The sequence below is a fragment of the Schistocerca gregaria genome, chromosome 1 (genome assembly GCF_023897955.1).
Source record: "Schistocerca gregaria isolate iqSchGreg1 chromosome 1, iqSchGreg1.2, whole genome shotgun sequence".
NCBI classification, from domain to species: domain Eukaryota; kingdom Metazoa; phylum Arthropoda; class Insecta; order Orthoptera; family Acrididae; genus Schistocerca; species Schistocerca gregaria.
The window spans coordinates 727,656,017-727,672,627 of NC_064920.1; the positions used below are offsets into that span (position 1 = coordinate 727,656,017).

A 16,611-nucleotide genomic window follows, 5' to 3' on the forward strand; every position below is an offset into this window, starting at 1 on the left:
AAGTCTTTCCGCTCCCGGGATTGGAATGACTCCTTACCCTCTCCTTTAAAACCCACATCCTTTCGTCTTTCCCTCTCCTTCCCTCTTTCCTGATGAAGCAACCGTTGGTTGTGAAAGCTTGAATTTTGTGTGTATTTTTGTGTTTTTTTTTGTGTATCTATCAACATGCCAGCACTTTCGTTTGGTAAGTCACATCGTCTTTGTTTTTAGATATATTTTTCTCACGTGGAATGTTTCCTTCTATTATATTTGTATACAAAATGTGATTTACATATAAATTCTGCTGGTGTGGTAATACATAGGGAAACACAATCTGATTGTCACAGAAGAAGAATATGAGGGTTGTTCAATAAGTAATGCTCCACATTTTTTTTTTCAATAGCCATTAATGTACATAGATAAACATCCTTGTTGGTGCTTCACATTTGGTGTTTGTTCTGTGCGCCGATGAAGTTTCGAACCATTCTGGCATATAGCAGAGCCGTAGTAGTGTCATAATGGCATCTACAAATGACTTGCGGTGCAAGTAGTGTGCTGTTATTGAATTCTTGTGTACAGAAAAAGAAACTGTGGTGAATATCCATAAACATTTGTGTGCAGTGTATTGTGATGCTGCAGTTGATAGGAGTACAGTTGGACGACGAGTAATAATGTTACAGCCTCAGCAAATGCAGAAACAGAGCTCCATAATCGGCCATGCTCGGGGCGTCCTGTCACAGTCACTGTTCCAGACACGCTGAATCATGCAGATGCCATTATTTGTGCCAACTGGCACATCACAACTCATCAATAGACTCTACAGTTGTTGGTCAGCATTGGCTGTTCATCTGCAAGGACCGAGACTCTCGGATCTTCAAAGAAGTGCTCACAATGTGTTCAACAAATGCTCACAGCGGACCACAAAATTCAAAGACCTGGCACACTCGGACTTTCATCTCTTTGGGCAATTTAAAGATTTTCTATGGGGAACACACTTTGAAGATGATGAGAGTGTCAGTAACACAATGAAAACAGGATAAGAGCTTTTACCAGCAGGAAATACAGGCTCTTCCACAATTTTGGCATTTGGCCATAGAATGTGATGGAGACTACATAGAAAAATAGGACATGGACAACACACGTTGATGTATATTGTCACCAAATTCTGACTCTTAACAATTAATACGTTCTGAGAAAGAAATGTCAGGCATTACTTATTGAATGACCCTCCTACATAGTCAATATGTGTAATCAGTGAGATTTTAGTCAACTTGTCATTCGGAGACAGCAGATAACTGCATATTTGAGAGTAGAATAGGTTTTGGTGCTATGGTGATGGAGCAATTGAGGTAGCTAATGTGTACATCAGAAGGAAGGAAAGGAACTTTGGATTGAGAGGCAAACTCTTACATTAGAACATATGTAAGCAAGTTGACTTCTCTGAAAATAAGTTAATTTTTGAAATTAGATGTTTCACACTATGCCAACCACAAATGTAGCTGCAAAACATCGCCAGCCAAGTGTTCTTTTGCTCATCCACAGTAAGCAGTAACATTTTCAATGCCTACTATAATGTTATAATTTGTTTTCTTGATATTTCATTGTACTTTTTTTCTTTTCCTTCATTTTTGGACATAGAATCCCAAGACTTTTATTCATCTATATAATGCAGCAATTGATAGACTGCTGTTTGCTTGTCTGGATGAGGATCTCTTAGAATACTCATTTGGACCACCAGAATTTGAGGATCATTTAGATGATCCCTCACGACACACAAGTGGATTCCAAGTGTGCCCAAAGTACTGGGGATCTCCACACTACTGCAAATTTTTGTTTGATGTAAGTTGAACGGTATTTGTGGTTTGCTCTTTATTATTTAACTGTTTGAAATAATTACAGTTGCTCAGATTGTGATGATGAAATAGAAATAAAGAAGACAAATATAGAAGACAAACAAAAAGAAATATTCTGTGTTCACAGAAATGTAGCTATGGCATTTAAATGAAGGCTTGCCCAATGTTTCACCTAATATTAAGTTGAATGTAATGCAGTTTTTAAGCTTCTGTGTATCATATGTCTTCTGTTCTCAGTTAACATTGATGAGATTTTAATATGTTGGAAAGCAGCTATTTCATACTCTGAGTTGCATGATGTGTCAGCAAGAAGGAACTGTCTTTTAACTCTTAGTCTCAATATGTACACTATGTGATTGAAAGTATCTGGACACCTGGCTGAAAATGACTTACACATTTGTGGTGCCCTCCATCAGTAATGCTGGAATTCAATATGGTACTGGCCCACCCTTAGTCTTGATGACAGCCTCCACTCTTGCAAGCATATGTTCAGTCAGGTGCTGGAAGGTTTCTTGGGGAATGACAGCCCACTCTTCACAGAGTGGTGCACTGAGGAGAGGTATTGATGTTGGTTGGTGAGGCCAGGCGCGAAATCCGCATTCCAAAACATCCCGAAGCTGTTCTATAGGATCCAGGTCAGAACTCGGGTGTGTAGGCTAGTCCATTACAGGGACGTTATTGTCATGTAACCACTCTGCCACAGGCCGTGCATTATGAACAGGTGCTTCATCATGTTGAAAGATGAAGCCACCATCCCCGAATTGCTCTTCAACACTGAGAAGCAAGAATGTGCTTAAAACATCAATGTAGGCATGTGCTGTGATAGTACAATGCAAAACAACAAGGGGTGCAAGCCCCCCTCCATGAAAAACACAACCACACCATAACACCACCACCTCCGAATTTTAGTGTTGGCGCTACACACGCTGGCCGATGATGTTCACCAGGCATTTGCCATATGCACACCTTGCCATCGGATTGCCACATTGTGTACCATGATTTGTCACTCCACCTAATGTTTTTCCACTGTTCAATCATCCATTGTTTACACTCCTTACACCAAGCGAGGTGACGTTTGCCATTGACCGGCGTGATGTGTGGCTTATCAGCAGCCGCTCGACCATGAAATCCAAGTTTTCTCACCTCCTGCCTAAGCGTCATAGTACTTGCAGTGGATCCTGATGCAATTTGGAATTCCTGTGTGATGGTCTGGATAGATGTCTGCCTATTACACATCGTGACCCTCTTCAACTGTAGGTGGTCTCTGTTAGCCAACAGACAAGATTGGCCTGTACGCTTTTGTGCTGTATGTGTCCCTTCATGTTTCCACTTGACTATCACATTGGAAACAGTTGATCTAGGGATGTTTAGGAGTGTGGCAATCTCGCATTCAGACGTATGATGCAAGTGACATCCAATCACCTGACCACGTTTGAAGTCTGGTGTGTTCCACGGAGTGCCCCATTCTGCTCTCTCACAATGTCTAATGAGTACTGAGGTCGTTGATATGGAGTACCTGGCAGCGCGATGCACCGAATATGAGAAACATATGTTTTTGGGGGTGCCGGATACTTTTGATCACATAGTGTATGTCTAAGGAAGGCCATAAAGTCAAGCACTGTTCAAATTTTTGAAACTGCTGTAGTATGTATGTATATTTAATGTATGTCAATTAGGCAAATATACACAGTGTGTCCCAGTTCTGTTAGGACTGCTTATATACACTGGACTCGCATTCGGGAGGACAACGGTTCAATCCCGTCTCCAGCCATCCTGATTTAGGTTTTCCGTGATTTCCCTAAATCGTTTCAGGCAAATGCCGGGATGGTTCCTTTGAAAGGACACGGCCGATTTCCTTCCGCATCCTTCCCTAACCCGAGCTTGCGCTCCGTCTCTAATGACCTCGTTGTCGACGGGACGTTAAACAACACTAACCTAACCTAACCTAACCTAACTGCTTATATGATATTTCGAACTCTAATGCTCCCTCATTGTGACTTCTGGTGTTATGATCCTTGTAGTTTCAGCAACAGCCATGTAGAAGGTCAAAGTGCTAACATCATTGCAGTAGGTGTCCTGTCTGCAAATGTATGTGTCTGACATTTGTCGGAAAACGATGGTGGAGCAGTGAGGCAACATAAAGTTTTGTGTTTGTGGGTTAGAACTCGCTGAATTTGACCCGAATACTGAGAAGCTGGTTGCTCATCCATGACAATGTCCCAGCCCACAAGATGAAGATTGTGTGCAATTTTGGACAGCATACAGATCACAGTCCTGGATCAGCTGCTGTATTCACTGCTAAATACAGTTCTGAACAAGCACTACAATTACTATTACAAAACAATTTTAAAACAATTTCAGCGCTGTATTGATTCAGTGGGGGGCTGTAATCCATTAATCCATGACTTCCATATTTTGTAGCCACAGTCCTAATCGATCTGGGATACATGGTGTAAATGCTACAGTTGTCTGGTACAGTTACATGTTTTCCTAGAGATTCCTGAAATTTTGATTTCTAGGTTTTACAGTAGATGAAAAATATTCATTAAACAGACTTGCAATTTCATACTGGCATTCTATGATATTCCCATGTTAGTTAATGTGGAGAGTGTTAAATAACTCCCATTTTGCAATTATAAAATATTTCTTCTCTCTCTCTCTCTCTCTCTCTCTCTCTCTCTCTCTCTCTCTCTCTCTCTCTCTCTCTCTCTTGTCATAAGACCAGAATAATGAAATTAAAGGTCTAAACAAACAAAAAATCATATTTTTTTCTAATTTAATGTTTATGGGAAAATTATTCTACTTCTAATAACTTTCGACTTTGCCAATTCTTTTTACTTCCCCCCCTCCCACCTGCCTCTCCCTCTGTACTGCTTTAGGTTGGTATGAAGAATTGGTATAATAATTGCATGTGTAACAGACTCTTTAAAATATGAAAATATTAAACTTTTTAAAATTTCTTTTGCAGCTGATGCATAGTCTCCAATTGTCAGAAGACATTAGTTGGCCACCTGTAAATTACGTTGATCTCCTTAAGTCTCTTGAACAGTATTGTACAGAAAATCAGCTGCAGTATGCAGTGTGGGACATAAACAGGTGGGCTATGAAAAACTAATTGTAAAGGCACTGCAATTTCTTGCATTGGAGTTGTTAAAAAACTCATTGGTCAATATAATTATATCATTTTTAAGTATACAGCACAAGTTCTGTTTGATGCATTCTGTATGCACTGCAACTAACAACACAATGAACCCACAAGATAGATTCAACTGTCTACATGTGTCCGCAAATCTTAACAATGTGTTAGCAGTTTAAGTAATTTATTGTTTGTAGAAGGTATTTTAATTAATTATAAAGTGTTATTAGAAGGGAAAAATTACATAAAACTACTAAAAAATACTGTTTCGTTAAACTATGATATAACTTTCTCCTGATAACATTATCAGGAGAAAGAAAACTGGTGTTCTATTCGGAACGTGGAATGTCAGATCCCTTAATCGGGCAGGTAGGTTAGAAAATTTAAAAAGGGAAATGGATAGGTTAAAGTTAGATATAGTGGGAATTAGTGAAGTTCGGTGGCAGGAGGAACAAGACCTCTGGTCAGGTGACTACAGGCTTATAAACACGAAATCAGATAAGGGTAATGCAGGAGTAGGTTTAATAATGAATAGTAAAATAGGAGTGTGGGTAAGCTGCTACAAACAGCATAGTGAATGCATTATTGTGGCCAAGACAGACACGAAGCCCACGCCTACTACAGTAGTACAAGTTTATATGCCAACTAGCTCTGCAGATGGTGAAGAAATTGATGAAATGTATGATGAGATAAAAGAAATTATTCAGGTAGTGAAGGGAGACGAAAATTTAATACTCATGGGTGACTGGAATTCAACAGCAGGAAAGGAAGAGATGGAAACGTAGTAGGTAAATTTGGATTGGGGCTAAGGAACGAAAGAGGAAGCCGCCTGGTAGAGCATAACTTAACCATAGCTAACACTTGGTTCAAGAATCATGAAAGAAGGTTGTATACATGAAAGAACCCTGGAGATACTACAATGTTTTAGATAGGTTATATAATGGTAAGACAGAGATTTAGGAACCAGGTTCTAAATTGTAAGACATTTCCAGGGGCAGATGTGGACTCTGACCACAATCTGTTGGTTATGAACTGTAGATTAAAACTGAAGAAACTGCAAATAGGTGGGCATTTAAGGAGATGGGACCTGGATAAACTGAAAGAACCAGAGGTTGTACAGAGTTTCAGGAAGAGCACAAGGGAACAATTGACAGGAATGGGGGAAAGAAATACAGTAGTAGAAGAATGGGTAGTTTTGAGGGATGAAGTAGTGAAGGCAGCAGAGGGTCAAGAAGGTAAAAAGACGAGGGCTAGTAGAAATCCTTGGGTAACAGAAGAGATACTGAATTTAGTTGATGAAAGGAGAAAATACAAAAATGCAGTAAGTGAAGCAGGCAAAAAGGAATATAAACGTCTCAAAAATGAGATCGACAGGAAGTGCAAAATGGCTCAGCAGGGTTGGCTAGAGGACAAATGTAAGGATGTAGAGGCTTATCTCACTAGGGGTAAGATAGATACGGCCTACAGGAAAATTAAAGAGACCTTTGGAGAAAAGAGAACCACTTGTATGAATATCAAGAGCTCAGACGGAAACCCAGTTCTAAGCAAAGAAGGGAAAGCAGAAAGGTGGAAGGAGTATATATATAGATGGTCTATACAGGGGTGATGTTCTTGAGGACAATATTATGGAAAGGGAAGAGGATGTAGATGAAGATGAAATGGGAGATATGATACTGCAGGAAGAGTTTGACAGAGCACTGAAAGACCTAAGTCGAAACAAGGCCCCAGGAGTAGACAACATTCCATTAAAACTACTGACAGCCTTGGGAGAGCCGGTCCTCACAAAACTCAACCATCTGATGAGCGAGATGTATGAGACAGGCGAAATTCCCTCAGACTTCAAGAAGAACATAATAATTCCAATCCCAAAGAAAGCAGGTGTTGAGATGTGAAAATTACTGAACAATCAGTTTAATAAGCCACAGCTGCACAATACTAACGCGAGTTCTTTACAGACGAATGGAAAAACTGGTAGAAGCCAACTTCAGGGAAGATCAGTTTGGATTCTGTAGAATTGGAACACATGAGGCAATAATGACCCTACGACTTATCTTTGAAAAATTAAGGTAAGGCAAACCTATGTTTCTAGCATTTGTAAACTTAGAGAAAGCTTTTGACAATGTTGACTGGAATACTGTCTTTCAAATTCTAAAGGTGGCAGGGGTAAAATACAGGGAGCGAAAAGCTATTTACAATTTGTACAGAAACCAGATGGCAGTTATAACAGTCGAGGGACATAAAGGGAAGCAGTGGTTGGGAAGGGAGTGAGACAGGGTTGTAGCCTCTCCCTGATGCTATTCAGTCTGTATATTGAGCAAGCAGTAAGGGAAACAAAAGAAAAGTTTGGAGTAGGTATTAAAATCCATGGAGAAGAAATAAGAACATTGAGGTTCACCGATGACATTGTAATTCTGTCAGAGACAGCAAAGGACTTGGAAGAGTAGGTGAACGGAATGGACAGTGTCTTGAAAGAAGGGTATAAGATGAACATCAACAAAAGCAAAACAAGGATAATGGAATGTAGTCGAATTAAGTCGGGTGATGCTGAGGGAATTATATTAGGAAATGAGACACTTAAAGTAGTAAAGGAGTTTTGCTATTTGGGGAGCAAAATAACTGATGATGGTCGAAGTAGAGAGGATATAAAATGTAGACTGGCAATGGCAAGGAAAGTGTTTCTGAAGAAGAGAAATTTGTTAACATCAAGTATTGATTTAAGTGTTAGGAAGTAGTTTCTGAAAGTATTTGAATGGAGTGTAGCCATGTATGGAAGTGAAACGTGGACAATAAATTGTTTAGACAAGAAGAGATTGGAAGCTTTCGAAATGTGGTGCTACAGAAGAATGCTGAAGATTAGATGGGTAGATCACATAACTTATGAGGAGGTATTGAATAGAATTGGGGCGAAGAGTAGTTTGTGGCACAAATTGACTAGAAGAAGGGATCGGTTGGTAGGACATGTTCTGAGGCATCAAGGGATCACCAATTTAGTACTGGAGGGCAGCGTGGAGGGTAAAAATCGTAGAGGGGGACCAAGAGATGAATACACTAATCAGATTCAGAAGGATGTAGGCTGCAGTAGGTACTGGGAGATGAAGAAGCTAGCACAGGATAGAGTAGCATGGAGAGCTGCATCAAACCAGTCTCAGGACTGAAGACAACAACAACAACAACAACAACAACAACAACACGATATAACTTCAGTACATCATAATTCAATGGACTAAATAATACTGATTCTACTCTTAGCTAAAGAGCACAAAGTATGAATTGCCATGAGAAAAGTGCAATTAAACATTTGCATAATATATGCTAATCCTGGTTTACTTAACATATTCAGAGTCATGTGCTATAATAATACTAATTTAGTAATTGCCATTGATCCTCGACTTCATACTCATCTACTGCTTCAGTACATGCAGAAAGATTTTAACAGGAGTACCCTCATGACAACAGCAATGTCTAATACACAATTTTGTATTCATTGTAGAGGATGACAATCCTGAAAAAACTGTCAATATAAAAACAAGGAATCCTGAAAGATATTCTTGCAAAAAATAAAAGGCGAAGTTATATATACAAAAGATCTTAGCAACATGTCATGATCATTTGCCATTGTCTGCTGTATGTTGTCATCAAGTTTGTCAAGTGGAATTGCACATGCCACCACAGATGATGTTGCAGTGACAGTGCTCTTTATTCCTTATTTTTCACTACATATAACATGATTATTGACTCATCTTTAACTCGTGTAAAGCATTTCCAAACTGGTCATAAGCTTGGAAGATACAAGCATATCAAAGTTGAACAGTCCTAATCACAACTCTACAGACAACTGGTGACCCCTACGTGATCCAGACCTAAAGAACTACACAAGAAGACCATTACATGATGTAAGAAGAATCCAGAGTATCAAGCTTAGCCACCCTTCTGGCCATGCGATCCTGTACTGTATTTTGCTCAAGTGCAGGCAGATATTCATTATTCTGGAATTACTGCCAATTAAACATGTTTTTCCTTATTATTGAGCCAACTTGTCCATCAGTGTGCCGTGGAAGATCAGGATATTATAATTGCGCTGCTGGTGGATGCATCTTATAGGAAGCTAAAAATTGGACTCATCCAAAGACCGCTTCACAAGAAGACATTGGGATTGTTATCCACCCCAGCACCTTCAGCACTTGAGGGTCAAGGTGGACATCGGTACTATTCCTGACAACCTGTTATGTACAATATGGAGCCTACCACCACAAGCTAGGACAATTATAGTATTCCAAATGGAGATGTCGCTGGACACCATTGTGGAACTTGCAGACGGCATACAAGAGGCTATTACTCCCGTACGAGTTAGCACCATGGCAGAAGCGTGCAGTACAGACAGCAGCAGCAGCAGCAGCAGCAGCAGCAGTCCCACACACTGATTATGACATCATGTTGTTGTTGTTTTCAGTCCTGAGACTGGTTTGATGCAGCTCTCCATGCTACTCTATTCTGTGCAAGCTGCTTCATCTCCCAGTACCTACTGCAACCTACATCCTTCTGAATCTGCTTAGTGTACTCATCTCTCGGTCTCCCTCTACGATTTTTACCCTCCACGCTGCCCTCCAATGCTAAATTTGTGATCCCTTGATGCCTCAAAACATGTCCTACCAACCGATCCCTTCTTCTAGTCAAGTTGTGCCACAAACTTCTCTTCTCCCCAATCCTATTCAATACCTCCTCATTAGTTACGTGATCTATCCACCTTATCTTCAGTATTCTTCTGTAGCACCACATTTCGAAAGCTTCTATTCTCTTCTTGTCCAAACTAGTAATCGTCCATGTTTCACTTCCATACATGGCTACACTCCAAACAAATACTTTCAGAAACGACTTCCTGATAGATAAATCTATATTCGATGTTAACAAATTTCTCTTCTTCAGAAACGCTTTCCTTGCCATTGCCAGTCTACATTTTATATCCTCTCTACTTCGACCATCATCAGTTATTTTACTTCCTAAATAGCAAAACTCCTTTACTACTTTAAGTGTCTCATTTCCTAATCTAATTCCCTCAGCATCACCCGATTTAATTTGACTACATTCCATTATCCTCGTTTTGCTTTTGTTAATGTTCATCTTATATCCTCCTTTCAAGACACTGTCCATTCCATTCAACTGCTCTTCCAAGTCCTTTGCCGTCTCTGACAGAATTACAATGTCATCGGCGAACCTCAAAGTTTTTACTTCGTCTCCATGAATTTTAATACCTACTCCAAACTTTTCTTTTGTTTCCTTTACTGCTTGCTCAATATACAGATTGAATAACATCGGGGAGAGGCTACAACCCTGTCTCACTCCTTTCCCAACCACTGCTTCCCTTTCATGCCCCTCGACTCTTATTACTGCCATCTGGTTTCTGTACAAATTATAAATAGCCTTTCGCTCCCTGTATTTTACCCCTGTCACCTTTAGAATTTGAAAAAGTGTATTCCAGTCAACATTGTCAAAAGCTTTCTCTAAGTCTACAAATGCTAGAAACGTAGGTTTGCCTTTTCTTAATCTTTCTTCTAAGATAAGTCGTAAGGTCAGTATTGCCTCACGTGTTCCAACATTTCGACGGAATCCAAACTGATCCTCCCCGAGGTCTGCATTTACCAGTTTTTCCATTCGTCTGTAAAGAATTCGCGTTAGTATTTTGCAGCCGTGGCTTATTAAACTGATAGTTCGGTAATTTTCACATCTGTCAGCACCTGCTTTCTTTGGGATTGGAATTATTATATTCTTCTTGAAGTCTGAGGGTATTTCGCCTGTCTCATACATCTTGCTCACCAGCTGGTAGAGTTTTGTCATGACTGGCTCTCCCAAGGCCGTCAGTAGTTCTAATGGAATGTTGTCAACTCCGGGGGCCTTGTTTCGACTCAGGTCTTTCAGTGCTCTGTCAAACTCTTCACGCAGTATCGTATCTCCCATTTCGTCTTCATCTACATCCTCTTCTATTTCCATAATATTGTCCTCAAGTACATCGCCCTTGTATAAACCTTCTATATACTCCTTCCACCTTTCTGCCTTCCCTTCTTTGCTTAGAACTGGGCTGCCATCTGAGCTCTTGATATTCATACACGTGGTTCTCTTCTCTCCAAAGGTCTCTTTAATTTTCCTGTAGGCCGTATCTATCTTACCTAGTGAGATAAGCTTCTACATCCTTACATTTGTCCTCTAGCCATCCCTGTTGAGCCATTTTGCACTTCCTGTCGATCTCATTTTTGAGACGTCTGTATTCCTTTTTGCCTGCTTCATTTATTGCATTTTTATATTTTCTCCTTTCATCAATTAAATTCAATATTTCTTCTGTTACCCAAGGATTTCTAGCAGCCCTCGTCTTTGTACCTACTTTATCCTCTGCTGCCTTCACTACTACATCCCTCAGAGCTACCCATTCTTCTTCTACTGTATTTCTTTCCCCTATTCCTGTCAATTGTTCCCTTATGCTCTCTCTGAAACTCTGTACAACCTCTGGTTCTTTCAGTTTATCCAGGTCCCATCTCCTTAATTTCTCACATTTTTGCAGTTTCTTCAGTTTTAATCTACAGGTCATAACCAATAGATTGTGGTCAGAGTCCACATCTGCCCCTGGAAATGTCTTTGAATTTAAAACCTGGTTCCTAAATCTCTGTCTTACCATTATATAATCTATCTGATACCTTTTAGTATCTCCAGGGTTCTTCCACGTATACAACCTTCTTTCATGATTCTTAAACCAAGTGTTAGCTATGATTAAGTTGTGCTCTGTGCAAAATTCTACTAGGCGGCTTCCTCTTTCATTTCTTAGCCCCAATCCATATTCACCTACTATGTTTCCTTCTCTCCCTTTTCCTACACTCGAATTCCAGTCACCCATTACTATTAAATTTTCGTCTCCCTTCACTACCTGAATAATTTCTTTTATTTCATCATACATTTCTTCAATTTCTTCATCATCTGCAGAGCTAGTTGGCATATAAACTTGTACTACTGTAGTAAGAAGCATCCTTCTTCATCTTAGACTTATTAATTCCGTTACTGAATGAGCTTCTTATTGTTGCACACACAAATTGGTTTGAAATTACTTTGGCAACCTATATGCTGTCATTCAAAGTAATTTGGCATCATTTGGAACTTAAGCAGATCATGTGTACAAGAGAAAAATGAACATTTTAATGTAAAATTTTAGGCTTTAAATATGCAGTCGAAATTTTTACCCTGCAGTTTTTTTTTTTTTTTTGGAAAAAACACTGTAACAGGCATATATATGCTTGGAGAAGCAGATATCAATTTTTGCTCATTCCAGACACAACATTTAAAGTATTTCTTTGTCCACACTGCCAACAGATTCTCATAAATGCAATCGTGTTTATGTACATGAATACAGCATAAGAAAGCCATGAATCTTGATTTTCAGGCTGGAGACTGGTTTGGTGCAGCTCTCCATCCTAGTTTAAACTATGCAACTCTCTTGGTCGGTGAGAACCTGTGAGAACCTCTAGAATATTTTACCTAGTCTGATGCCATCATCATTAAATAATGCAGAAGAGATGCATCTTTTTGGAAAGTATAGCAGCTGCAATTTCCTTTTGCTTTCAGCCATTTACAATATCAATATAGCAAGAGCATGGTGGCAAAATGTGCAAGATAAGTCAACCAACCATATCATAGCCCCTGCAAGGATTAGAAGACTGCTGCCCATCTTCAGGAATCATATGGTAGTCTGCTCTCATAGGTACTCCTCTGATGCGGTTGCTCATACGGTACAGCTATCTTTATATGCACGCAAACCACCCTATCACATTAATATCCATGGTTGGTGGGGGAGGCATGATAATATATAAGCAACAAACATCATGGCAGTAGTATCACACAAGCAGTTTGGGAAGGTATAACATTTCCACTATTTTATTGGTAAGATTTTAAAAAAAGGAAATCATTTAATTAAAGGAAAATCCCATACTAACTTGATGTATAAATGAACAAGCGTACTTAGTTGGGTGTTTTGGTAAAATTGAGTAGGAGGGTCATTTCGATAGTTGGAACTATCTTTATTATGTGTGAAGGTCTATAATGGGGCATGTTCTGGCATGGTTATTCTGTTTATTTACATTTACATATTTCGGTCAGTAAGATTGCAACTTTAATTGTAGTCCATGAAGGTATCCACTCGTTTCTCTCCATTTCTGGCAACCAGTCAGGTAACAAATTACAAATTTCATTTTGCTCATCTTAAGAAAAAGTAGGTGCAAGACTGAAAATAGTGTATTAAAGTTGCATTGTCAGTTAGTACCACCCTGATGAAGACCACCTGTAACAGTTGTTGAAACTGTAGTACATAATTTTATAATATGACTGGTCTATAACTCAGACCAATTTTACAAAGAATGAAAAAACAAAAGGAAAAGTAATTTTTATATTAACTTGCTGTTCTCGTCTAGTGTTCTGAGCTGACATTCTGCATTCTGTTATAAAGTCAACTCAAAAATTTGTCGTTCCAAATCAGTCCCAGCCCGTTCAGAGGCATCAGCATCAACAGTCTCAATAGCTGCTCCTATTCTTACCATCAATTGGCACTTTTGTTTTGCTACCTGACTTGATTTCCTGTAATAATTGCAGTCTGTATGAAAACAGGTGAAGATGTTTTTGGAATACCAGCTGCACAGTTGTACGAGGGATTCACAGCTCTTTAGGTGCCTTGCGAACAGACTTCTTTGATGACTGCTGGAAAGCTTGTCAAATTCTCTTTGTATCTTCATCACCTCACCTTAGCCTGCATATATTGTGCTTCAAGTCTATACTCTCTGTTTTCATTAAGTTCCTGTGCAATTTTCTTATGGATAGCTGAGAGGGCTGTAGTTTCTCATATCGCATTCTGAAATTTCTCTAAACTTGGGTGTCTCACTTTGATTTTCAAAAAACCAAGCCACACACTGTGCATTTTCCTGCGTAGACTCCATTCTTCAATTCACTTACGGTGTTGCTTTTATGTGTTGTAGCAAGCCTAGATGACAATTATATGGTTTTAACTTCTGGAGGAGGTCGAGTAGCTTGTACAACATTTGGATAACATTAGATCAATATCAGTAAAACACTTTAATAATGAATACTAGAAAACATCCATATCCGTATTTGGGACGTAATACATAATACAACAACAGAACACACTCAATGGTGAATTGTTCATAACATTACTGTTATTTAATGTTGTTGTCACAACTTTTTGTAGTTCTTGTGCTGAATAAGTGTTCTACGCGCAGAAGTGTTCCCAGCCTAACATGACAGTCAAATGTTGCTCGTAACATAAGTCTGAAATTTGGTATACTGTTCTGACCAATGACACTAGCTCACTGCCGGATCGAAAGTGTGTGAGTGTGTGAGTAGCACTGCACTCTGATGTAAGTAGACTTCCATGCAGGGACATATGGAACTTCTTGAGGGCATGTCTTCATGGAAAAATAGCAGGGGATGAAGCACATCTAGATGGTAGTGTCTGAAACTGGAACAATCACAGGTGAGTATTGATCACAAAAAATTGCTTAGTTGCTCATCCAGAGATAACTGTAAATATGCCTCACATAACTCAATCTTCGAGTAGAGTCTGACATGTCCCACCCTGTCCATTAATTCCTCCAGTCATGGGAGGAAAAAAGAACTCATGGCAGTTCATGGGCTTACTGTGTTTTTTAATTATCACCAGGGGTGATGTCCACTGTCTTACAGAAATGGTTTGTATCACCCAATTGCCTTTCTATTGTTGGAGTTCCCTTGCAACCTGCTCACATAAAGCATGGAGGTCAGGCCTAGCATTATAAAATCATGGTTGGACATTATCTTTAACTGTAATGTTCACTACAAAATTTTTAGCCATTCCTAATCGCGAGTCAAACTGTTCACTGTATTTATTTCACAACTGAGAAACATATGTATTGTGGGGAGGGGAGGGGGGGGGGGGGGGAGCACTGAAACACTGATTTGCCACACAGTCTTGTCTGTACAGGTTAAGCAAATCAAACCAGTCAAACCAGAAATGTTTGCACTATTTCTAGATGATAGCACATGGAACAAAACTCACTTTGTGATGTCACAAAAAGTTGCTGGAAAACTGCACACACCTGGTACTGGTATTTTGTGCCCATTACAAACAGATAAAATAGAAGGAGGCTTTTGCACCTGTGGACTATTGAACATGTCATAGATGTGTGTATTGATTAAGGTAATAGACACACTTGCGTCCATTTGAAATTTAACTTCGTTGTGAGCCACTCTTAAGTGGACAAAAAGTTTATTCTTCTGTCTGTGGATGACAGTAGAAGGTGTCCACAAAACAAAAAAAGTGAGACTTCGTTTGTGCCTGCTGTACTGGCTTGACCGTTTCATCATTAACTTGCTGATAGCTACTCTGTGGTTGTGGAGTCGTAAAATAGGTGGTCTGGATATGACAGCCCTTGCCACACTTTAAACAAAAACACAGTGGACAAGACATCTGCACCTTATTCTTAATTACAACTTGTGTGCAATGTGACAAATATGTTATGTTTACCTTTAGTCTGAGCCCTATTTTTATTCACTTTAACACAAACTGTAGACTGAGTGCCTGGTGCACCACAAACAAAACCAATAGACGGAGCCTCAAAATTAATTTCAGTTGTATCTACAGTACAATTGAAAGAACTGTTTACAAATTCAGATCTGGCAATTTTAGGATAGCAGCAAATATGAGTGCATCCGACACATTTTTCACGATTGCATCGTGTAGCATAGCTCTTTAAGTTCGTCAATCAACTATTTCAGTGACTGTTCAGGTTGCTTCTTAACATGAAAAAACTTAAATCTTGCCACAGTGACAAGAATCTATGCCTTGTAATTCTCCAGTGTTCTGACAATTTCCTCATATTCGACATCTTCTAGCCATGGGTCAGGATACAGTTTAAGACGTAAACAATGAACGTTGGCTCCGACGGTGGACAGAAAGAATGCAATGCACACTGTACCTTTAATGCTGTAGGCTAAAAATGCGCTTCCAGCTGAGAAAGATGTTCCAACCGATCCTCTTCCTTGCCGTTAAATGCACGAAATTTGGGTGCAGTGCCACAGGATGCTGCTTGTTGCAACAGTAACTTTGTCATTTTGGAACACTGAACAGCAATTGTTCGATCTGCTGCACGTGAAATTGAACAACTTCTGTTAATGATAGTTTGTGTGAGAGCTCAAACATGGTTAAGCACTTTAGATTAGACATAAAAACACAGAAAAATTATTGCTATTGTGACTAGCAGAATTCCAAGCATGTCAACAGAGGTAGGTGAAGGTGGAATTAGAGTGAAAGACTTCTTGTCACCGTTTTTATATGTCGTAACAAGCCTAGAGGACAGTTGTATGGTTTTTACTTTTGGAGGAGGTCGAGAAGCTTCTAAAATATGTAAATATCTTTAGATCATTACAAATACTTATCTTAGAAGGTATCTGCGTTCAATTGTGGTATGTTAAGTACATAATACAACCTTAGAACACACTCACTGTTAGAGACATTACATCGAATGATAATACTGCTATTGTCGCAACTGTTTTTAACTCTTGTACTGAATAATTGTTCTACACAGAAATGTTCTCAGCCAACATGACAGTCAAAATCACTTG

The 16,611-nt window shown here is 39.3% G+C and overlaps 1 protein-coding gene across 1 annotated transcript in view; it reads left to right on the forward strand.

The window, feature by feature from the left end:
• The window catches only part of LOC126266846 (germinal-center associated nuclear protein), a 296,356-nt gene that overhangs the window by 208,166 nt on the left and 71,579 nt on the right, over positions 1–16,611 (forward strand). The window contains exons 20-21 of the mRNA XM_049971439.1: positions 1,618–1,818; positions 4,801–4,928. Coding sequence (XP_049827396.1) covers positions 1,618–1,818; positions 4,801–4,928 — 329 coding nt within the window. The remainder of the gene's footprint in view (positions 1–1,617; positions 1,819–4,800; positions 4,929–16,611) is intronic.